This window comes from Elaeis guineensis, chromosome 3, assembly GCF_000442705.2.
Source record: "Elaeis guineensis isolate ETL-2024a chromosome 3, EG11, whole genome shotgun sequence".
NCBI lineage: Eukaryota > Viridiplantae > Streptophyta > Magnoliopsida > Arecales > Arecaceae > Elaeis > Elaeis guineensis.
This window is the reverse complement of record NC_025995.2, coordinates 121300005-121319485: the sequence shown is the minus strand read 5'-3', so window position 1 is coordinate 121319485 and position 19481 is coordinate 121300005. Positions and strand designations below refer to the sequence as shown.

The 19481-nt window shown below is 35.9% G+C and overlaps 1 protein-coding gene across 2 annotated transcripts; it reads left to right on the top strand.

Moving 5' to 3' along the window:
- The first annotated feature begins 699 nt into the window (after window positions 1–699).
- LOC105040461 (cysteine synthase) lies at window positions 700–13480 on the top strand. Of its 2 annotated transcripts, none has more exons than XM_073254726.1 (7): window positions 700–864; window positions 4829–4956; window positions 7627–7739; window positions 8202–8327; window positions 10795–10953; window positions 12959–13152; window positions 13237–13480. In XM_073254726.1, the coding sequence occupies exons 1-7, from the start codon at window positions 763–765 to the stop codon at window positions 13360–13362; spliced, it is 948 nt and encodes a 315-aa protein (XP_073110827.1). In that variant the 5' UTR covers window positions 700–762; the 3' UTR covers window positions 13363–13480. The 2 variants fall into 2 exon arrangements, with proteins under 2 accessions (XP_073110827.1, XP_010915297.2); XM_010916995.4 differs by having other exon boundaries at window positions 701–864; window positions 7627–7829.
- The last annotated feature ends 6001 nt before the right edge of the window (window positions 13481–19481 follow it).

Genomic DNA, 19481 nt, shown 5'->3' with positions numbered 1-19481 from the left:
CATGCCTATTCCATATCCAAAAAAATAAACAATCAAAATAATTTTATCTATATTATCAATTAATATAAAATTATCAATTCAACATAAAATATAATTTATAAGTCTAGATTTATAGAAATTAAACATAAAAATAAAATTACAATTCAACATAGAACATATAAATAATCAAAATAATTTTATGCATATTATCAACCAACACAGAATTACAAAAATAAAATTATAAATATATATATATATATTTGGATATAAATTCGAGTATATCCATATCCGTAGGTTCAGATCGGATTCGGATAGGAAACAGTACTAATCCATATTTTATCCATATCCATGTTATAGTTTTCGTATTTTATTCAAATTCGAATTCAAATTCGAATCCGATCAAATTTTATTTTTTGAATTTGATCAGATTTGAGTAGGATGCGTATTCATTGAATCAGATCGATTTTATCATCTCTAAATAGAAAAAAAGTGAGCTGCTTGCGGGGCACATGGCTAACCACGTGTCGGTCCATAGGTATCGGAACTAATTTTGCCGGATTCGCTGGCTTCATTGTCGACCCGAAGTGCGGTGTGGGTGCCGAAACGGGTTTGCCCAATCGATTGCAACCTAGCTACCCGATCCGATCGGTAGCTTGCAGTCCAAGTTCGGACAAGCGCGCTCTAAACTACTAACCATAAAACACGGAGCGCCCCCAAAGTAATGCCAAGTGCTTACTAATTGAAAAGCCAATAGCAGCGGAGGAAGAAACGAAGACACGAGGAATGGAGGGGGCACGGAGAGGGCTTCCTTCGCTAATAATCTCTTCTTTATTTGCGCAAGAGCGAGACGATGGGAAGGAGAGAATAGCCTCCGGCATCACCGAGGTATCAAGTTCCCATTCCTACTCAGAAGATAGCCTCTCGAAGAGGATCTTTTCTTGCGTCTTTTCGCTTCTTTGAAGCCTCAGTTTGGTCTAATCTTTGGGCTGATGAGAGAGGTAGCGATGAATTTATATGGTTTCTTGACCCGAGTTCTTGTTTTCCGTTCTTGGTTTTTTTTTTTTATTCTTGATGCGAGTTCTTGTTCTTGGTTTCTTTGCTTTCTTGACTCTCACTAGGAGTTTAGAACTGATATTTAGGTTTCCTGACTTGTATCTCGTTTCCGATAGAAAAAGATGGAGATGTGAGGAGCGATTCATATGTTCTCTTTTACTGGGAACTTTTTTCTTTTTCTTGATGTTTCAGGGATTGTTTTTGTTCTTTTTCCGTTTTCAGATACTTTTAACCGTAAAAGAAAATACCTATTAAACCGATCACAAGAATACCGGTTACAGTACCTATGGGCGCGTTGATTTTTTTTTTTTTGTTTAATGCGATCGAAAGTTTAAAACTGGTCGAAAATTTTGATAATTTTCTTTTATTCCCAATTAAAAGGGTATAGCTTCGTCATAAATGATCTGGACCTGCTCGTTTAAAGGGCTTTCTTAGTTTCTTGATTTTAATTGCTCCCAATAAAAGGAACGACATGAGACTGGCTGTACCTATATTGATCGGTGGCAGTTTGGAAATTTAAAATTGATAAAGTAGTTCGATCCTCTTCCAGGAAGCGGTGGAGTCAATCACGGATGTTGTGGGTCTGTGTTGGTTAAAGCGGGTTCCTTTATCTGAATTGTTTCTGAAAAAGAGATGCAATAAGATAACGTTTTATGATGTTTTTTCCTTTTTAAAATCGGGTATCTTAGTTCTGAGTTTTGGCTAATCCCTGGCATATAATTTATTCCAGCGGTGCATAGGACAGCAATATTTGGTCTCTTAGTTTTGGTAGAAAGCATGAGGTTGGTTCAGTGCTGTTGTGGCCAACTCCCCGTCATCTGTCGCCGAAAATGAGCTCCGGCAAAACAGCATCTACACAGATCGGATTGGTATTCGGTGGGGATCCTCCGATGCTTAAGTCAGAAAGGAAAGTTGGTGAACAATATTTTGAATGTTTTAGAATAGCAGAGCTCTGACCAGAAATGGTCTATCGGTGCTGTTCACTTATCCCTTTTTTATAGATAAAGTTCTTGTAACCATCGGACGTAGTCCCGTATTTTGTGATGCTAAATTATCGGGCTATAATCACGTAGTGGGTCATTAATTTTCACAAATTGCGCTGTGATATGTGGCGGATAACCGTTCGTGATGGTTATGACATGTTGAGCAGATCAACCAATCATACGTCGGTAGTAGGCGTGGCCGTCGGTTGATAATTCTGTCATACCGTCAGCTCAAATCGTCCGCTATTTACCAATAGTGGCCGAACGCTAATCGATTACCGACTATAAGTCGGTGAAGTTTGTTCAATCGGTTGATGAAGAGTCGGAACTGTCAGTTTGGCTGATGATTAGTTGGAGTCGCATGTTCGGTCAGTCGGCTATTGCCGAGTCGGAGTCGGGAGTCGGTTGGCCTGAGTTAGGGGTCAGTCGGTTTATCCCAACAAGTGCCTTGTCCTGGAGGGCAAGCTCCTCCAAATTTGTTTCTATTGATATATTCTGTAGTATGGAAATTGTTTGATGTATATTTCAGTGCTTCTGGCCATTTTTTTTATAAATAAAAGAAAATATTTTACATTTTTGGGAAAATGAAAAAAAAAATCTAAACTTATAGAATAGTAAGATAATCAATACTTTTTAGAACATGGATATGCATACAACAAATTTTTTTTTTAATGATATTACATTGTTTGATAAGAATTTGACACACCATGTATGTGGTTTAAGTTAAAATTTAAGTAATCCCTAAATTTAGTTATTTGAAAATGAAGAAATTAAATAAGAATTCTTTGTTTATGTTAATTTTCCTACAATGATTTTATTATATGTATATAATCTTGCTTGTATACTTGCTATATAATAAAATGGTCTATGTTTTTTCATCATATGAAGCTTTTATAATTCGATTTACTGGATCATTTTACTTGATTCATCTTTTGGGAAGTCTACAAAAGTAACAAAACCACATAAAGATATAATCATATAAAAACGAAACATTTCATTGGTATGTGTGTGCTTTCATTTGTATGCAGATTTCTCATTAGATACAATAATTTATGGCAGTGTATGCATATGTATACCATATGTTTGCAATTTTGCACCATATTGCATCAAATTATTGAGTCCTTTCAATTTGTTAGCCTTTTTTGTGCAGCTAACTATATCCTTTTTTTTGTCCTTTTCATTTCCTTGTGACTTTTAGCTTTTGTCGATTTTAGGGATGGTAGCCAGGTGGGTATTTTTGGGTATGCGACCATCCCAAACTCTAATAATACCCGTTTGGCAAAATCCTGTAGGGTTTAGAGCAGGTTTGAGATTTAAAATTAAAACCCATTAGAGTTTGGGATGAGCTTAGGATTTTCCCCTCCAAACCCGATTATATATAACATGTTATATATATATATATATGTATATATTTATGTGTGTGTGTGTGTGTGTGTGTGTGTGTGTGTGTGTGTGTGTAGTGAGGGAACTTGAACCTTAAACCTCAAGGACATCTAACCTCTATTTTTACCAATAAGCTACAAAACTCATATATAGTTAGATTGCTTGCCAGATTATTTATATTCATTTTTAGTCGATATCATTCCCTCCTTTTTTTAAAGTTTTTTTTTGAAATTTCGGATAACGTACCCAACCCAACATGAATAACCCAATCCAAATAAAGATTAATCAGGTGGGTTTGGGTACCCGACAGATTTACCATTTTTTTATGGGATGGGTTTGGAATTTATGGGCAAATTTTTAATTGGGTTTGGGATGGGTTTGGATGGTAGAATTTTAAATGGGTTTAGATAGAGGTAGGGCAAGTTTTGCGGGTACCCTACCCGTTACCATTCTTGGTCCATTTTGTTTCCAACATTTCACCTTCCATTCAGATAAATAGAACCTTTAACTTTTAAACTAGTGGATATACACAACGGAACACTATTGAGTACTTTTAGAAGTGATTCATTTTTTCTCAAGTCTTATCTAAAAATAATCACAAAATGAAAACATCTAAAAATGCTAGAGTAATTCTTGTATTCTATGAACAGAAAGCATCAATTTTAAGGTTGGCGGAACCGGTACCGTGGTCGGATCGGCCGGCCGGCGGTACGGTACGGTATGCCTCTGTTCCGTTTCGAACCAAGACGAACCGACGAAGGAAAACACGGACGAACCGGAAAAGAAAAAGAGAGAAAGAGAGAGAAATAGAGAGAGAGAGGGAGGGAGAAAGAAAAAGAGGGAGGGGAATCCGCCGGAGGGCAGCCGTGACCGTCGGGCGGCGGAAAGGGCTCCCGCGGCTCCGCGTGGGGAACAGGGGTGATCCGCCCCTGTTTCTCGTGGCTTTTTTTTAAAAAAGCTTTTTCAAAATAAAGTCGGCAAAATCCTTGCCGGCTTCACTTAAGTGAAGCCGGCAAAACCCATACCGACTTCACTTTGAAAAGGTTTTTTTTAAAAAAAATCCCGAGAAACAGGGGCGGATCGTCCCTGTTCTCCGCGTGGAGCCGTGGGAGCCCTTTCCGCCGCCCGACGGCCACGGCTGCCCTCCAACGGCCCCTCCGGCGGATTCTCCTCCCTCTTTTTCTTCCTCTCTCCTCTCTCTCTCTATTTCTCTCTCTTTTCTTCTCCGGCATCGGCAGTGCTGTTTTGCATGCCGAAACCGTCTCGGTTCTCCGCCGGGACGGTTCGGCCCGCCCTATACTGGCGTTCAATCCGGTACGACAATCCTTGATCAATTTATTTATTGTTTGATTTAATGTTCCGGTCCATATTTCTGCCATATATTTTATGTTGACCAGAGAAATGCAACCATATTTTGTTACTTCATTCAGCTTGTAGGTTGGACACCACTGATAGAACTGAAACAGATCATGAGAAAAGATGGAATAGATGTCCGGTTGGTAGGAAAGATTGAATCATACCAACCCCTTTGCTCTGTCAAGGATCGTAGTGCTCTCAGGTTTGCAAGTGAACATTCTACCCATTCTTTACTTGATACACAATCTTTTTTCCTCCAGTGACCAGTTTCTCTCTAATCTTTGCTGTTGTATTTGTAGCTTATGTATTCTAACCTGGAATTTTATTTATGATGTTTATTTTTCTAAATTATACACTTGAAGCCTTGATCTTATCTAAGGTCCTCTTGCTGTACAAACAAGTGATGTACGGATTTAAATTCAACCCAAACTGCTAAACATTCCAGGGTATCAATTGCCATGTCGTATGGCAGATTATTTCAGAATTTTCCCCAATGGTACATCACTTTACTAATTACTCTTAACAATTGAATGTCATTTATTCAGAGGTCATATGCTGGTTAAAAGATTAACAGTTCATGACTTTGACAGCTGATAGCCAATTATCTTCCTTGAACCTTTTTATTTTTCCTTGCAAAAAGATGCCAGGTCCACCGTGCTACATGTCATGAATTGTTATTCACCTTGCTTTGATGTGACAAATATAAGCTCTAGTCATTCCTGTACTATCCTGATTCTAGTTTTTGGTTGGGACCTGTCTTTTACATATTTCCAGTATTCTAGACCCTCATAAATCAGATGCTACCAAGTTCCTTTCAAAATCTACATGTCCAGTATCGCATAAGGTGCACTAGCATTTTAGGTTGAGCATCACTCCAAGCAATGAATCATGCCGAACTGTCTAATTAACATGTTGCTTGGAACTAAGCAGATCAGATATTTAGGAATAGGTGATTATAGAATATCTGGGAACTTTTTATGATTTTTCTGATTGCAAAAAATGTAGGGTTAAAAAGGATAGGCTATAGCATTTTTCATTTTTGGGTTTAGAAAATGGTTGCCCTGAATGAATGGGATGCTGGACGAGAGGTTGAAGACCAACGGCATAGGCAATCTTGATGAACCATGTGGACTGCTGTTTTTCCTCCATCTTTGTCCTTACTAATCTGTATTTATAATCTATACTACAGTGTTTTTCTTTTTTTTTTTAAGAGCTTATCATATGTAGATTCAAAACATTTTGCAGTATAATAATGGTTAATTATATTTGGTCACTTTGATGTCCCTCTTGCTTCTCCCCCCCTGCTCTCTCTCTCTCTCTCTCTCTCTCTCTCTCCCCCTCCCTCCCTCCTCTCAAATATAGTTTCTTTGTCAAAATTTGAAACTTAATGTCTTTCATCATAGAAGGGTCCTCTCTACCATTCTGTATGTATGGACTATTTCTGTTTGTATAAATTCAGTAGAGGGGTCTATCCAATTTTTCTTCATCCATTAGTTCCCAGTTTTTCAGCATAGAGTAGACAAGTTGGTAGCTTCAAATGCCACAAGCTACTGAAAACATGCAACTCTTTTGCATAGACCTTTGAGTTCAGGTCTAAAATACAATAAAAAATTAAAGTCCATAAATTCCCTAGATAGAGAATCCTCACCACCTCGAAACTAAAAGGTGGAGAGGGGTCATCTGCACAAGATGACTGGAAAAAATGAGGATGCTGAAGTGTTAACATTGTAAAACTAAGAAGGATTTGGTTGAAAAGTTGGACACTGGTGGGGATCAAGTGTACAGCATGAATAAAGGATAAATATGGTATAATAATTTTGATGAGCTGTCCATGTAATTCAGAGGACATGAATCACCCCATCCCGGAAGACATTCACCTTCACAAAAAAGAGAGGGGCAAAGAAGACTTGCACATGATCATCTAAAATGATTTGAAGACACTTTCTGGTTCAAGGGCTCACCTTCCTGATGCTGAAGGCTGTGTCAGATATAAATGCAACACTGCTAGATGTGGCATAATTCATATGGTGCCTGCAATTTTGCTTTTGCGATCCATTAAAAATTAATAAATAATATCAGAAGAATCTATCATAAAGTGCACAGTGTGAGAGAAATCATAAAGTGGTTGAATACAAATAAATCTAGAAATTATGACAAAAAACTTCAAGTAAGGAAGGGACAAGCACTTAGTTGGTCAGAATTTTGACAACCTTTGGATGCTTGAGCAACCATTTCTGATTTAAAATACATTGTATTATTGGGGATGTTCCATGTTCTAACTGTGAAATGTTCAATATACTTATACAGTGAGGTTGTTTCACTATGAATACTAAACAGTGGTAATATATCTAATCATTAAACCTCTGCTCATCTAAGATTTTAGCTTATCATGTTCGATCAAAAAACAGAACCCCCAAAATATGATGACAAATATTTATGTATAATTAAGGAGTAGAGCAATCTTGGAACCGTGTTCTGTTTGCTTGCACCTTTAGCCAGATTATTCTAGTTTGTATGGCTGATGATTATTCACGGTTGCTAAACACCTTAATAAATAGAAATACTTAATTATGCCAGCTTGTGAACCTGAAACTTTTCTTTCTTATACAAATTATGACTGATTCTTATGTCACCAGCTATATTCAATCTGACATGCATTTTTTTTACTATTTGATTAAGTTTTATGTGATTTCAGTCAATTTATGATTTTTTTTCTCATTTGATGTTTCCTGACTTAATATAATCTTGTGCATTCCTTTATTTTGACATTTCTGATTGCAAGTGTTTGTTGAAGTGCCACTGCTGCTATTGGTTGGATGTATGTGGGTCAGTAGGTGTTTTTTCTTCTTGTCTGACATGAACTTGTTTTCAGAATGATAGAAGATGCAGAGGAGAAGGGCCTGATTACACCTGGCATTACAACATTAGTAGAACCTACTAGTGGAAATCTTGGGATTGGCTTAACATACATAGCTGTTCAAAAAGGTTACAAGTTCATTGCAGTTATGCCAGCTCATTTATCACTTGATAAACGGATTTTGTTGAGATATTTGGGTGCTGAAGTGTCACTGACTGGTAAGAAAGAAAATGACAGCTTGAAGTTGAATGACATCAGTCTTCTTTTGCACATTTGCAGTGGTTGTGATGGATATATCAGATGGTTTTACTGCCCTTTACTTGAATTTTGTAATTTTTGAAGATCATCTCAAAAGTTTAATGTGTGTTACATGGTATCTCACTCTGGCACTATTTGGTTGTTTTGTAAGTCCATTTCTGCAGAAGGAGTTTCACTGACACTAATAATATAGATGGATTTGAGTATTTACTTCTGCAAAACTACTTCTTTTTTTTTCTTTTCTTTTTTTTTTAAGCAATGGATGTTGCCATGCCCTGCCTAAGTGAACTGAACAAATTTAATGTAAGATGTGTTGCTCAATTACTTTGCAGATCCTAAACTCGGGTTTCAGGGGTTGCTTGACAGGGTAAAGCAGCTGAAGGAGAACATTCCAAATGCACATGTTCTTGACCAGTTCGCTAATGCAGCTAATCCAGAAGCACACTTCACAGGCACTGGTACATATTTTTTAAAAAATATTTCTCATCCCATATTAGTTTTCATTGTCTGTCATATAGATGGCAGTCCCTTATCTACTGCCAATATCTATTTCCCAGATAGTAATTCTTTATCATAGCAAAATTTTAGATCAACATGTCTTATACTTTACTCAAGAATATGCTGAGATTTGTTTGTTCACTTTACTATTAGCTCCTTCCATTTATTCCTTCAAACTTTCCACATCAATTCAATAGGTTGATCTGCAGGACCATTTTGTCCCATTTGCTAAATTGTTTGTGTGACAACTTGACTCTGTCTCCTCATTCTTATATAAATTGTTCGCATTTGGGTACATAACAATGCATGTCAAATAAAAATAACTAGATAGAAGGTTAAAATCAATAAATGTTGTATAATATAATTAATAAAAGCAAATGATCCATGCTTTTTGATTAAAAATAATTAATTACTCTTGATCTTCTTCATCTTTTAAGCTTGTGCACAGACCAATAAATTAATAAAGAAATGATAGAAGATTTGGTGGAGGGGGATCTGATATGGTTGAAAAGGCGTGACAATGGCAAGCTCCCTTTCTATAAGCTCATTAAGTTGTGCAAGCCAGAAATCTGATGGAAATGAGAGAAAGGAAAAAGGTTCATTGTATCAGGAGACCTTGCACAGACTCAAAAAATGAGACAAAATGGAAACGGGGTTAAAAATCTGAATTTGGCTGGCCTTTTTCCACCTTGTTGCCTTTTTTGGATTTTTTTTCCCTTTTTTCAACTACTCTTTTAAAAGTTACTATTCAGAGATGAGAAATAAAATAAAAAGGACATATCAGATTGGCTTGCTTCCTGTCACTGAGAGTAGGTCTGAAAGGTATCAAAGAGACTCAGTATTCTTGCTCATGGCCTTTTACTTGTTTATTTCATAAACATTCTGTAGAAATCATCTAGCAGTACAATGTGTAACAATGTCTTGCTTTGTTAAGTGGATGCATTTTAGGAAATGTAAACTCAAGTATTGTTGGCTAGCAATATGAAGAGCCTTTCAACATTATATCTGGTAAGTGGAATGATTTAAGGAAATGTAGTTTTTAAAAGTAGAGAGATCAAGGTGTAAGGGTGCGAGGACAAAATTAACTGAAATTGCGTTGGAGCATCCATTAGTGCACATGAAAATATTTGGGCCCCACCTAAATGCTGGCTTGACAACTCAGTGGTTAACACCCATGTGTGTTGCACCCACAAATCCCACCAAAGTTCTCATTCCACGTCGCAGGAGGAACTTTTCATGTTCATGAGCCACCTGCCCCTACAATCACTCAAATTAACTCATGTTTCATGAAAAGATATATGTTCCATGACAGTTTATAAAAAATACAATTATGTGATTGGAAGTAAAGAGGTAGGAGTCTAGTTATGGTAATCGAGAAAGGTTCTAAGACTAATGGGATTGAGAGAGATTGTTGAAATGATAACATATTGCACAAAATTTAGGTTATAGAGGGAAATGAAGGGCTATGTACAAGAGGATATGATTGGGTTAACCATCGTCAATGGACTTCCTCTAGGAGGCAGTGTTGAGGGGGAAATCAAGTTGTAGGTTATTCAAATAAAATGTTGTGAAATAGTTAGAAGTTAATAAATATATTCTAGAGGGGCCTTATGTGTTAAAAATATGAAGCATATGAATGAATTTTATTGCTGAATGGCTTAGGAAGCATGGAACTTAGAGAGAATGAAAATGTAAGGGTTGCAGAAGCCATGTATATGAAATGCAGTGGGGGTTTAGGGTTCAATACATCTCTTGCTTGCCTATTCAAAGGATTATCTTTCATACAAAGAAAATGATTTAAATAGATATTTAATTTTTAACGCCATTGCCACTCATAGAGGGATCATCTTAAAGACCATAAACACTTGTAAAAACAAAATGCCCTCAAAGTAGGGATAAAAATGGGCTAGATCAGGGCCAAGGATATGCAAAATTTTCAATGTGTCTGGCCCAAAGTCTAGCCCGAACAATGTAAAAAGTTGGCCTGCAGGCTAGCCAATTTGCATCCCTACCTCAAATATAATGAGACAGGATTCACAAAGCCAATTGCAAGTACCAGTAGAGGGCTTCTTTGTTCCGATTGTGGTAAGAAAACAAAGTTTATCCAATGTCACACTCTGTTTACTTTTACCTGGTTGCTTAAAATTTTGTTCCATAAGATTGTGATATGTATGTTGGTTTACAAATATGTATTGTGAAAATGAAAAGTTGGTGCTTACTCATTGTATCTACTTGTGAAGATTAGCTAGAATGAGTTAATGATCCAACTTTTCTAGAAAGAAATAAAAATTTGGCCTATCAAAGGATTTTTATGCTATCACCATTTTCTCTGTCTGGAACCTTTGCCCATCTTGCTTTACACCATATTCTGTCTATGCTTCACCTCAATATCAGCATATGTATTGCCTCTATTTGTATGATTGTCAGGTCCAGAAATATGGAAGGATACAGCAGGCAAAGTGGACATTTTTGTATGTGGTTCTGGTTCAGGAGGCACTATAACTGGTGTTGGGAAGTATCTCAAGATAAAAAAGCCGTCTGTCAAGATCATTTGTGTTGAACCTGCTGAAAGTGCAGTTATCTCAGGTAGAATTTTTTTCTGTTTTAGCTTATAGGGGTTATACCAAGTAATATCATCACTTTCAAACAAATAAAGCAAGCAGAAATTCAAGATTTTTAAGGAATTCATATCTGTGTTACTGCTTTAACAGAATCCACTTAACCAAAAAATTGTTGGTATGAACATTACATAAAAAGAGATGAAACAAATCCTAGCTAGCATCAATGGTAATACTTGCCAAACAAGCTACCAACTAAGATAACCCACCTAAAACACTATATTCCACCCAACAATCTGAAAAAAAGAAAGAAAAAAAAAAACCAATGAAATCATGTAAAAAACTTGTAGGGCTTGAAGTCAGCTTCAAAATGAGTACTACGCACCACAAATGGACATGTCTGCCTCAAAAAAAGCCTTTAGAGAGGAAGATTATTTGTTTGGACAGAAAATTTCTTAGTCTCTAGTTCTAAAAGGGTTTCTTATTTGCATTGGTACTGTTAGGCAATTTCAATTCTTGCCTTCCACCAACTTTATTACTTCTTTCCATATTTATCAACAAGAAGCTATTCTCACCGACATTCACAACAGAGATTCAGAGAGAGAGATAGAGGATATGTTCTGCAGCTAATAATTGAGTGTGCGCCCAATGATAGCCAAAATGGTTGGAAATGACAGTTTCCATTGGATGTGTAAAGTGGGCATAATTGTTCTGATGGTAGATCCCCCTTCTTTCTCCAACATAGTCTGTGGAATATCAAGAAAATTAGCAAATTGCTTAACCTCAATATTATTGCTTGGCAGACCAAAGATTGAATGATCATATTAAAAATTCTGGTTCCCGTTTTGGATATTTCTCTCTTACAAGTAACAAGTTCTCTTATATGCTGAAAGTCAATAAGACGTTCTTGTTTCTTAGAAACTTTTGAGAACCAGCTGGCAGTGGATGAAAATTCGCTAAACTGGAATAATTTGAATTAAATCAGCTTTATCTACCAGCATATAGATGGCAAAGGTCGTATTTTATTTAGCAGAGTGCTAACACTTGAACTTATGGCTGGCATCACTTTTTCTTTGTGAGATGTCTATGATGTGCCAATGAGCTTACAATGCTTTGTGTGTAACCTGCAAGAACGTCGTGCTCGATGTTCTTTCCAAGTCACTAGGTTGGATAGACTTATGCTTTAGATAGTATTTTGGTCCTCCAAGCCTATTCTACACGAATTGTTCCATTGCAATTGGCATATGATGTACTCAACATTTGAATCCTGATGTGCTTGGTGAAAAATGATCCTTATAGACCACATACCATGGAAGGCCATATCGGGCCAAACCGCCCAATACACCCCATACGGTGTCTCGTACCATACCAATACTTGGACACCATCTTGTACTGTACCGAACTGCATACTAACACTGTAATAAGATGGTACCCTTATGGGATCCAGTCCCGAGACAACGAACGTTGTCAGATACTATATAAAGGTGGTGATGCGAGAGGAGAACTGATTATGTAGGAATTAGCATACAAATATGATGAGTTGTTTATCTCCATATCAGATACCATGCTCATCGTGCCTCTTTCATTTGCCACATGACTATGAGGGCTGGGTCTTGGTAGGCTATATTTCAGCAATTTTAAGTTTCACTTTGTCAGAGTCTTAGTGGTTCTAACAACTTGACCTTAAAAATTGGATATTTCTTAATGATCGATTTTGTATTTTGCATCAAACTATGTTTCACTTCAATGAGCTTACATCTATTTGCCATTTCATTCATGTATCGCACATCTTGCTGATGTGCTTCTTTTGGAACTGTTTCTTGATGAACACTGGGTTGTTATTCATGAAGACAAATTCTACCTGCCCATGAGGCAGAATGCAGATCAGCATAAGCTAAATCTTGTGAAATTCTCGTGAACAATGTCTTCTCAGGTGTTTCCAAATATACAGATAGAAAGATAGAAACAGATTTTTCATGTTAATATCAGAAGATGGGAGTTCCATGATTATCAATTTCAGTGATGGTGTGCAGGTGGCAATCCTGGATCACACAATATCCAGGGGATAGGTCCAGGTTTTATTCCAAAAAACTTGGACACTGCATACATTGATGAGGCCATTGCTGTATCGACAGCAGAAGCAATGACCCATGCTAGAAGGCTGGCAAAAGAAGAAGGCTTGCTTGTTGGCATATCTTCTGGAGCCAATTTAGCGGCTTGCTTAAAGGTGGTTGTTATATTTCCTGCAGCTTCTGTTATCCAATTTTCACAAGTTGCACCCCTACCACTCTTCTGACTGAAGTGTTTACAGGTTGCAGGTAGACAGGAAAACAGAGGGAAGATGATTGTAACCATGTTTCCAAGTGGTGGTGAAAGATACATTAGCACAGAACTCTTTGACAGTGTCAGAGAAGAATGTATTAACATGACTTTCTAACCAGCATTTTGCGCAGATCTTGTATCGGATCACTATATTCTATTCCAACATCGTGTATGTAGTGTATGCGTTGTTTTGGCTTGGAGGTTTAATAAGAGCGTCACTTTCATCCTTCTAATGGGTAGTCATCTTTCTATCTTATTGAATGTCAAATAAACTTCGAGTTTTGCGTGATTTAGATTTTGTGCATATCTTTATTCAGGACTCACATTAATATTTCGAACGATATTGGGGTTTTTTCGGTAAACGATGATATTGGTTAGATATCATCTACAGATCTTCTGGTCTAGCAGCCACGACTTTGTGCTTTATTGATCTCTTGCTTGCAAGCGGCAATGGTGACTTCCTGCTCGGGTTTCTCAACGTTCGGAATTCGGATGACCTCTGCCTGTAAATACGATCCGAGTCGGAGTAATCTTGAAAAAGAAAAAAAACTCATCTCTTTCTTCTTTTTTTTTTTGGTAAAATCTCCATTTCTTTTCAACGGCAGCCCCGAAAGTAGAGGGGCGAGGAGAGGTCCTCCTTCCCTGATGATTGCTTCTTCACTGCAAGAGCAAGACGGCTGGAGGGAGAAGATAGCCTGCGGCATTTCCGAGTATCCCTCTTCTTGGTTTCGAACTACTATTCTCAATAAGACGACGCTTATCGATAATAATTAATTAAAATTTATTATAAATAAAATATAATAAAAAAAATAATTTTATTATTAATCAAACAAATATATCAAGATTGATTCAGAATATTTATATTCAATATCAAATATTAAAATATATATTTTAAAATTTATAAAAATAATTGATTATTAGTCCATAATCATCCAAAAGCTTTCAAGTTTGCAAGAATATCCTCAAATTTGGATCTTCATTGTTCATAATTTTATTTTTTATAAAAAAAATAAAAAAATATGAACTACATCAGCTCATATCTAAAATCTATGCTTCCTTATTGGATCAAGCATTAGTTTTTTTTATGATAATATAATATTAAAAAAATAATATATAATATAAAATAAAATTTTATAGGAATATAATAAAATAAGTTAATCAGTTATACATGCACGAATCATGAATATTATGTAAATATGATTCATAAATCATTCTTATCAGGTATTCATATTATGTTTCAAAATATTGCTCATAAATTTTCATGCTTATGGTCATATTATACTCGTGATAAGATCATATTTTTTAATCGATAGAGTTTTTGCTTCATATACCAACTTTGTAGTTATATCCATTGGTGGGACTATGTTTCTTACAGATGCTAGCTTCGGGACGTCAATCTTTCCAATTTTGGGGATTCATTCATAGTTATTTTAGAGCTTTTGAAATTGATATACTTTTTTCTTAAAATATATATATATATAGATAAGAAATTAATAAAATTCATACTTTTTAAATATTTTATTTTATAAAATATATTTATGAAATTATTTATCATAATAAAACATGCATTTTCATATCTCATAATTTTTATTTCGTGAAAAATATAATTTGATATAGCAACAGATCAATTACATAAAAAATATGATAATTTAAAAATAAATGAAGAATATAAGGTCTACTTATATCGTTCGTTCTAGATTTTTAGATTTCATTAGAAGAACCAAATAATTTATTTAAAATATTATCAAAAATATGATCAACTTCTATTCGATGAATTCAATAAGATTAAATCATAAAAAAAGAAGATCATTTACCGAGTGAACGGTATCACACACTGTCCGAACATCGAGGCAATTCAGGATAGAGCTGGAAATAGATCTGGTTGGGCGGGCTACACCCCTACCCAAGTCCGATCCAAAATATTTTTTCGGGCTTCAAACTGGGTTTAGACCCAAAAATATTTTAAAATTTAAGATCCGAGCTCAAATTCGAACTCGTTCCAAACCCAATCAGACTGGTCCGAGCCCGACCCAAACCCCCTCCACCTCCCTCTGTTTCTCTCTCTCTCCTTCCTCTTTCTCTTGAAACTTCTATGTCTCCCTTAGTCTTTCACATCGCTGGCCCTCTCCTCCCCTCCTCCGTCTTCCCCCGACATGGTGCGGTTATGTAGATTGGGACTGTCGTCGGAGCGGCGAGGAGGACGGCCATGAAGATGCGGGACACGGCAGCGTCGTGGTCGCTGGTGAGGTTGTAGGCGAGGAGGTAGACCGTGATGACCACCTCTATCATGTTTATCTCTCGAAAGTTCTTGGTCTTGGTCTCGTCCTCCACCATTGCCGCACTAGTGGGGGACACACGAAGGAAGAACATGGCGGCGATGTAGACAGTGGCAGGAACAATGATGAGCATGAGGAGGAAGGCGGCTGGATCATCATCAAAGAGGGCGGATAAGAGGTCGCTGGAGACGACGGTGCTCGACTTGGCGGTTTGGCGGTTCCTCCTCAAGCGGGAGCCGCTCATATGCAACATTGGTGAATGAGGCGGCAATGACGATTATCGGGCCGACAGTGAAGAGGGCACCGACCACCTTCCTTTGGGCTCTGGTGAGGAAGATGGTGAGGTTGGTGGCTCCCGAGGAGCTGGGGGAGGGAGGAAGGAGCTAAAAAGGGACAGGATCTCGAAGCGATTGTGGAGGCTATCGGTGAGGCTTTGCCCCAATTTGAGAAAATAAAGAAGAAAAAGCGAAGAAGAAAATGACATGGGTTCGCACTTGCAGTCGGGATAGATCTGAATCCGGTCTGCAAATGAAACGGATTTTATATCTGACCTAAATTCAATCTGATTTTATTCGGATCTAGTTCAAAGTCCGACCTACAGTCGAATCGGCCCAAAACTTATTAGGCCGGATTGAGTCCATTAGCCTTGATTTAGGATAAAAGAGTTAGATCTAAATAACTCGATTAAGGAATCGTGAAGCATAGATTGGATCAAGATTGATTAACAAGATTCATCAATAGTAGATTTCAAAGATTTTCGATATAGCTAGATTGGGTCAACATACTACACGAATATCTAAGTATTTTTAAAGCTCTTTTCTAAAAGATCTTCTTAGGTTCGATTCATAGTAGAGGAGCACGAGGCTCTCTACTGTGGTTCATGGATTAGATAGAGAAAGAAAGAGAGAAACCTAGAGAGGACGAGAGAGATACACGAGAGAGAATTCTTCTCTTTCTTTTTCTTTTTTTCTTTCTTTTTCTTTTCTTCTTCTCTTTCTTCTTTTTTGCTCTTCTTTGTTTCTTTAGAAAAATAAGGGAAGGTGGCTAGTGCTCTGGTGGGATGCGGCAATACACCCAATGGTCTGATAGTGATGACTGATGGTGGTGGAGCAGGGTATGGCCGGCCAACACAAAAAATATCAAAAATAAGGCCAAATCAAGGCTTTTTGTTTGGTTTCCTCGGATCCCAACTCACTCGTCGGTGGCTAAGTTCCTGACATTGAATTTAAATTAGAGTGTATAGCAAAAGCATAATGATTTAAATTATATTTAAGCTAATCAAAATATGAATTTTGTTTGAAAGGTATTATGATGAAATATTTAATTTTGAAATTAGAGGATTACTATAACTTGAGGTAAAAATAATCTTAAGATTTTTGAGGACTTGAGTAAGAAAAATTTTGAGGACAAAATTTTTTTTTAAAGGAGGAGAATGTAATATCCAACCATCAAACCCATTAAAATAGCCACACCAATCTCAAAGTAGCAGAAAAAAGGAAAAAAAAATAGAGAGTATTTTCTCTTTCGTTAGACTCCGGATCGAAGTCAGAATCAGAGGTTGGAATGGAGTCCAACTTCTCTCCCCTCCGCATCTATTTAAAGGGATGAAGTCTATTGTGAAACCCCCATTGCCGGTTATCGGATCATCATCGGAGATCACTCACAGATTTCTTTTCTCTCCTCTTCTTCACAAAAGCTTATTATTGGGTTTGATGGAATCGAAGCCAACCACCACTAGAATGAAAGTAAAAATACCTGAAACTGATGATTTATCCTCCTCCGCATATTTCTTAACCCCTAAATCATGAATGTTGGCCAAAGATTTGCTAGATTTAATTAAGAAAAGAAGTATTCTATTTTTCTATTATTTTTTGGAATCTTCTTTCTTCTTCGGCATCATTTGTCGCCATCGGTCGTCGGTGGCTGGGGTGACGATGGGTTGCCGAGAGTCTACCATGACTGACTATAGCGATGGCTGGAGGATGTTCTTCAATCCAGGAAACAAACTGGGACCCCAAGGTCCCCTGTTCCGTTAGGAAGAACGAAGAAGAAAGAAAGAAAAAGAAAGAGAAAAAAAAGAGAAAAAGAAAAAAAAAGAAAGAAAAAAAGAAAGGAAAAAAAAGAGAGAGAGATTTTTTCTCTTTCCTTTCTTCCTTCTTTGAGCTTACATCTTTACTTTCCTTTTCTAGAAAATTTTATTTTTTCTCGCTAAAAATTTTACTCTCTATAAATTTTCTTTCTCTATAAAAATTATCTCTCTAAGATTGATCGAATAAAGGATATTCATTCAATGATTTTGATCGAACTAGTGAAGGGTTCTGATTCACGGTCGTCGGACAGTATGCCGACATCCATCTTGGTCGGATCCAGATACCATCAGATTTGATCTATTTAACCTCTATGAAGCCAATTTTATCTTAATATGATCTTATTTAAATAAAATTATTTAATCAAACTAATTTTTGATCGTCGAGCATCATGTTGGCCTCCATCTTGATTTTTGTTGAATACTATTGATTTGATCATCCTTGATTGGATAAAGTTAATATGATTGAACCGACTCAGACTATAGAATGCGCTACCATTCATCATGTTTTTCTTGATTATTCATATCTTTTTTGATTATTAGACTTAATTATATATAGGGGGTGTAATTATCTGGATAAGAAGATGTCCAGCACTATGATATTGCGACGTGATCTATGAATTAAAGATTTAAAAAAAAAATTAAAATTATATGAATTTATTAGAGTACGTGTAAGATAAGTAATGATCTATCTTCTATAAATTTTTTTATTTATAAAATATTATTTTAAATATTAAATAAATTATTAATAGATTTATGTGTTTTATGAATCTTACGAAGGTATGTTTTGTATAAAAATTGATATGAAATTTTCGAAGTAATATTTCTTAAATTATTACTATAATTATTTATTGATATAAAATCGTATATATATATTTTGATTTGATTATGAAATACGTATTATTCTATAAAAAAATTTTGATACGAATCAGTTTTAGACTCTTAGCCAACTATATTTTAAATTCTGCCAATTAGGGGTTATGAATTGACCTAGCCATAGGATATAAGTATGATATTTTGATCCGATCATAAGATATAAGTATGGTATTCTGACCTCATCATAGGATATAAGTGTGATATTTCAGTCTTATTACAAAATATAAGTATGGTATTTCGATCCGATCACAAGATATAAGTGTGGTATTTCAGCTCTATCATAAGATAGAAGTATGGTATTCCAATCTGACCACAAAGTGTAAGCATGGTATTTTGGCCCCACGACCTAAGGTATAAGTATAGTTATAGTTAAAGGTGGATGAGTTAAGTAGAATTTATTTTGAATCAAATTTTGAATATGATTGATTTTTAAAATTTGACATAAAATTATGAATTTGAATATTTGAAAGATACTGATATTACTGAATTCATTTTTTGAAAATGAATTTGATTAGTTTGTGAATTGATTAATGATAAATTATATTTTGATATTTATAATTTATATTATCACATAAATTATTTAGATAATAATTGCTTATTAGGCTGCATGCTCACTCTATATTTTACTATTTTTATAAATTTAAAGGACTAGTTTGATTCGGAGATTCGATATGAAAAAATGAATTGAGACGGATTTTGATATTTTATTTTAAATTAAAATTTATTAAAATTTGATATAAGATTATGAAATATTATTTTATAAAATATTGAATTTAATTATTTGAAATAAAATTGAATATTTATTATTTGAATTTTGTTCTGCTGTCGCTTTACGATATTGTGATGAGATACCTTGCATGCTTATGAAGAAAATTTTTCATAAGTATGCGACAGTTGCTGTGATTTTTGACTTATGATTTCAGATCGAGAATGTGGTACTTGTAAAAGATTGGATCATGTCGAAAATACGAACTTATGCTCACACGTGGCATGGGT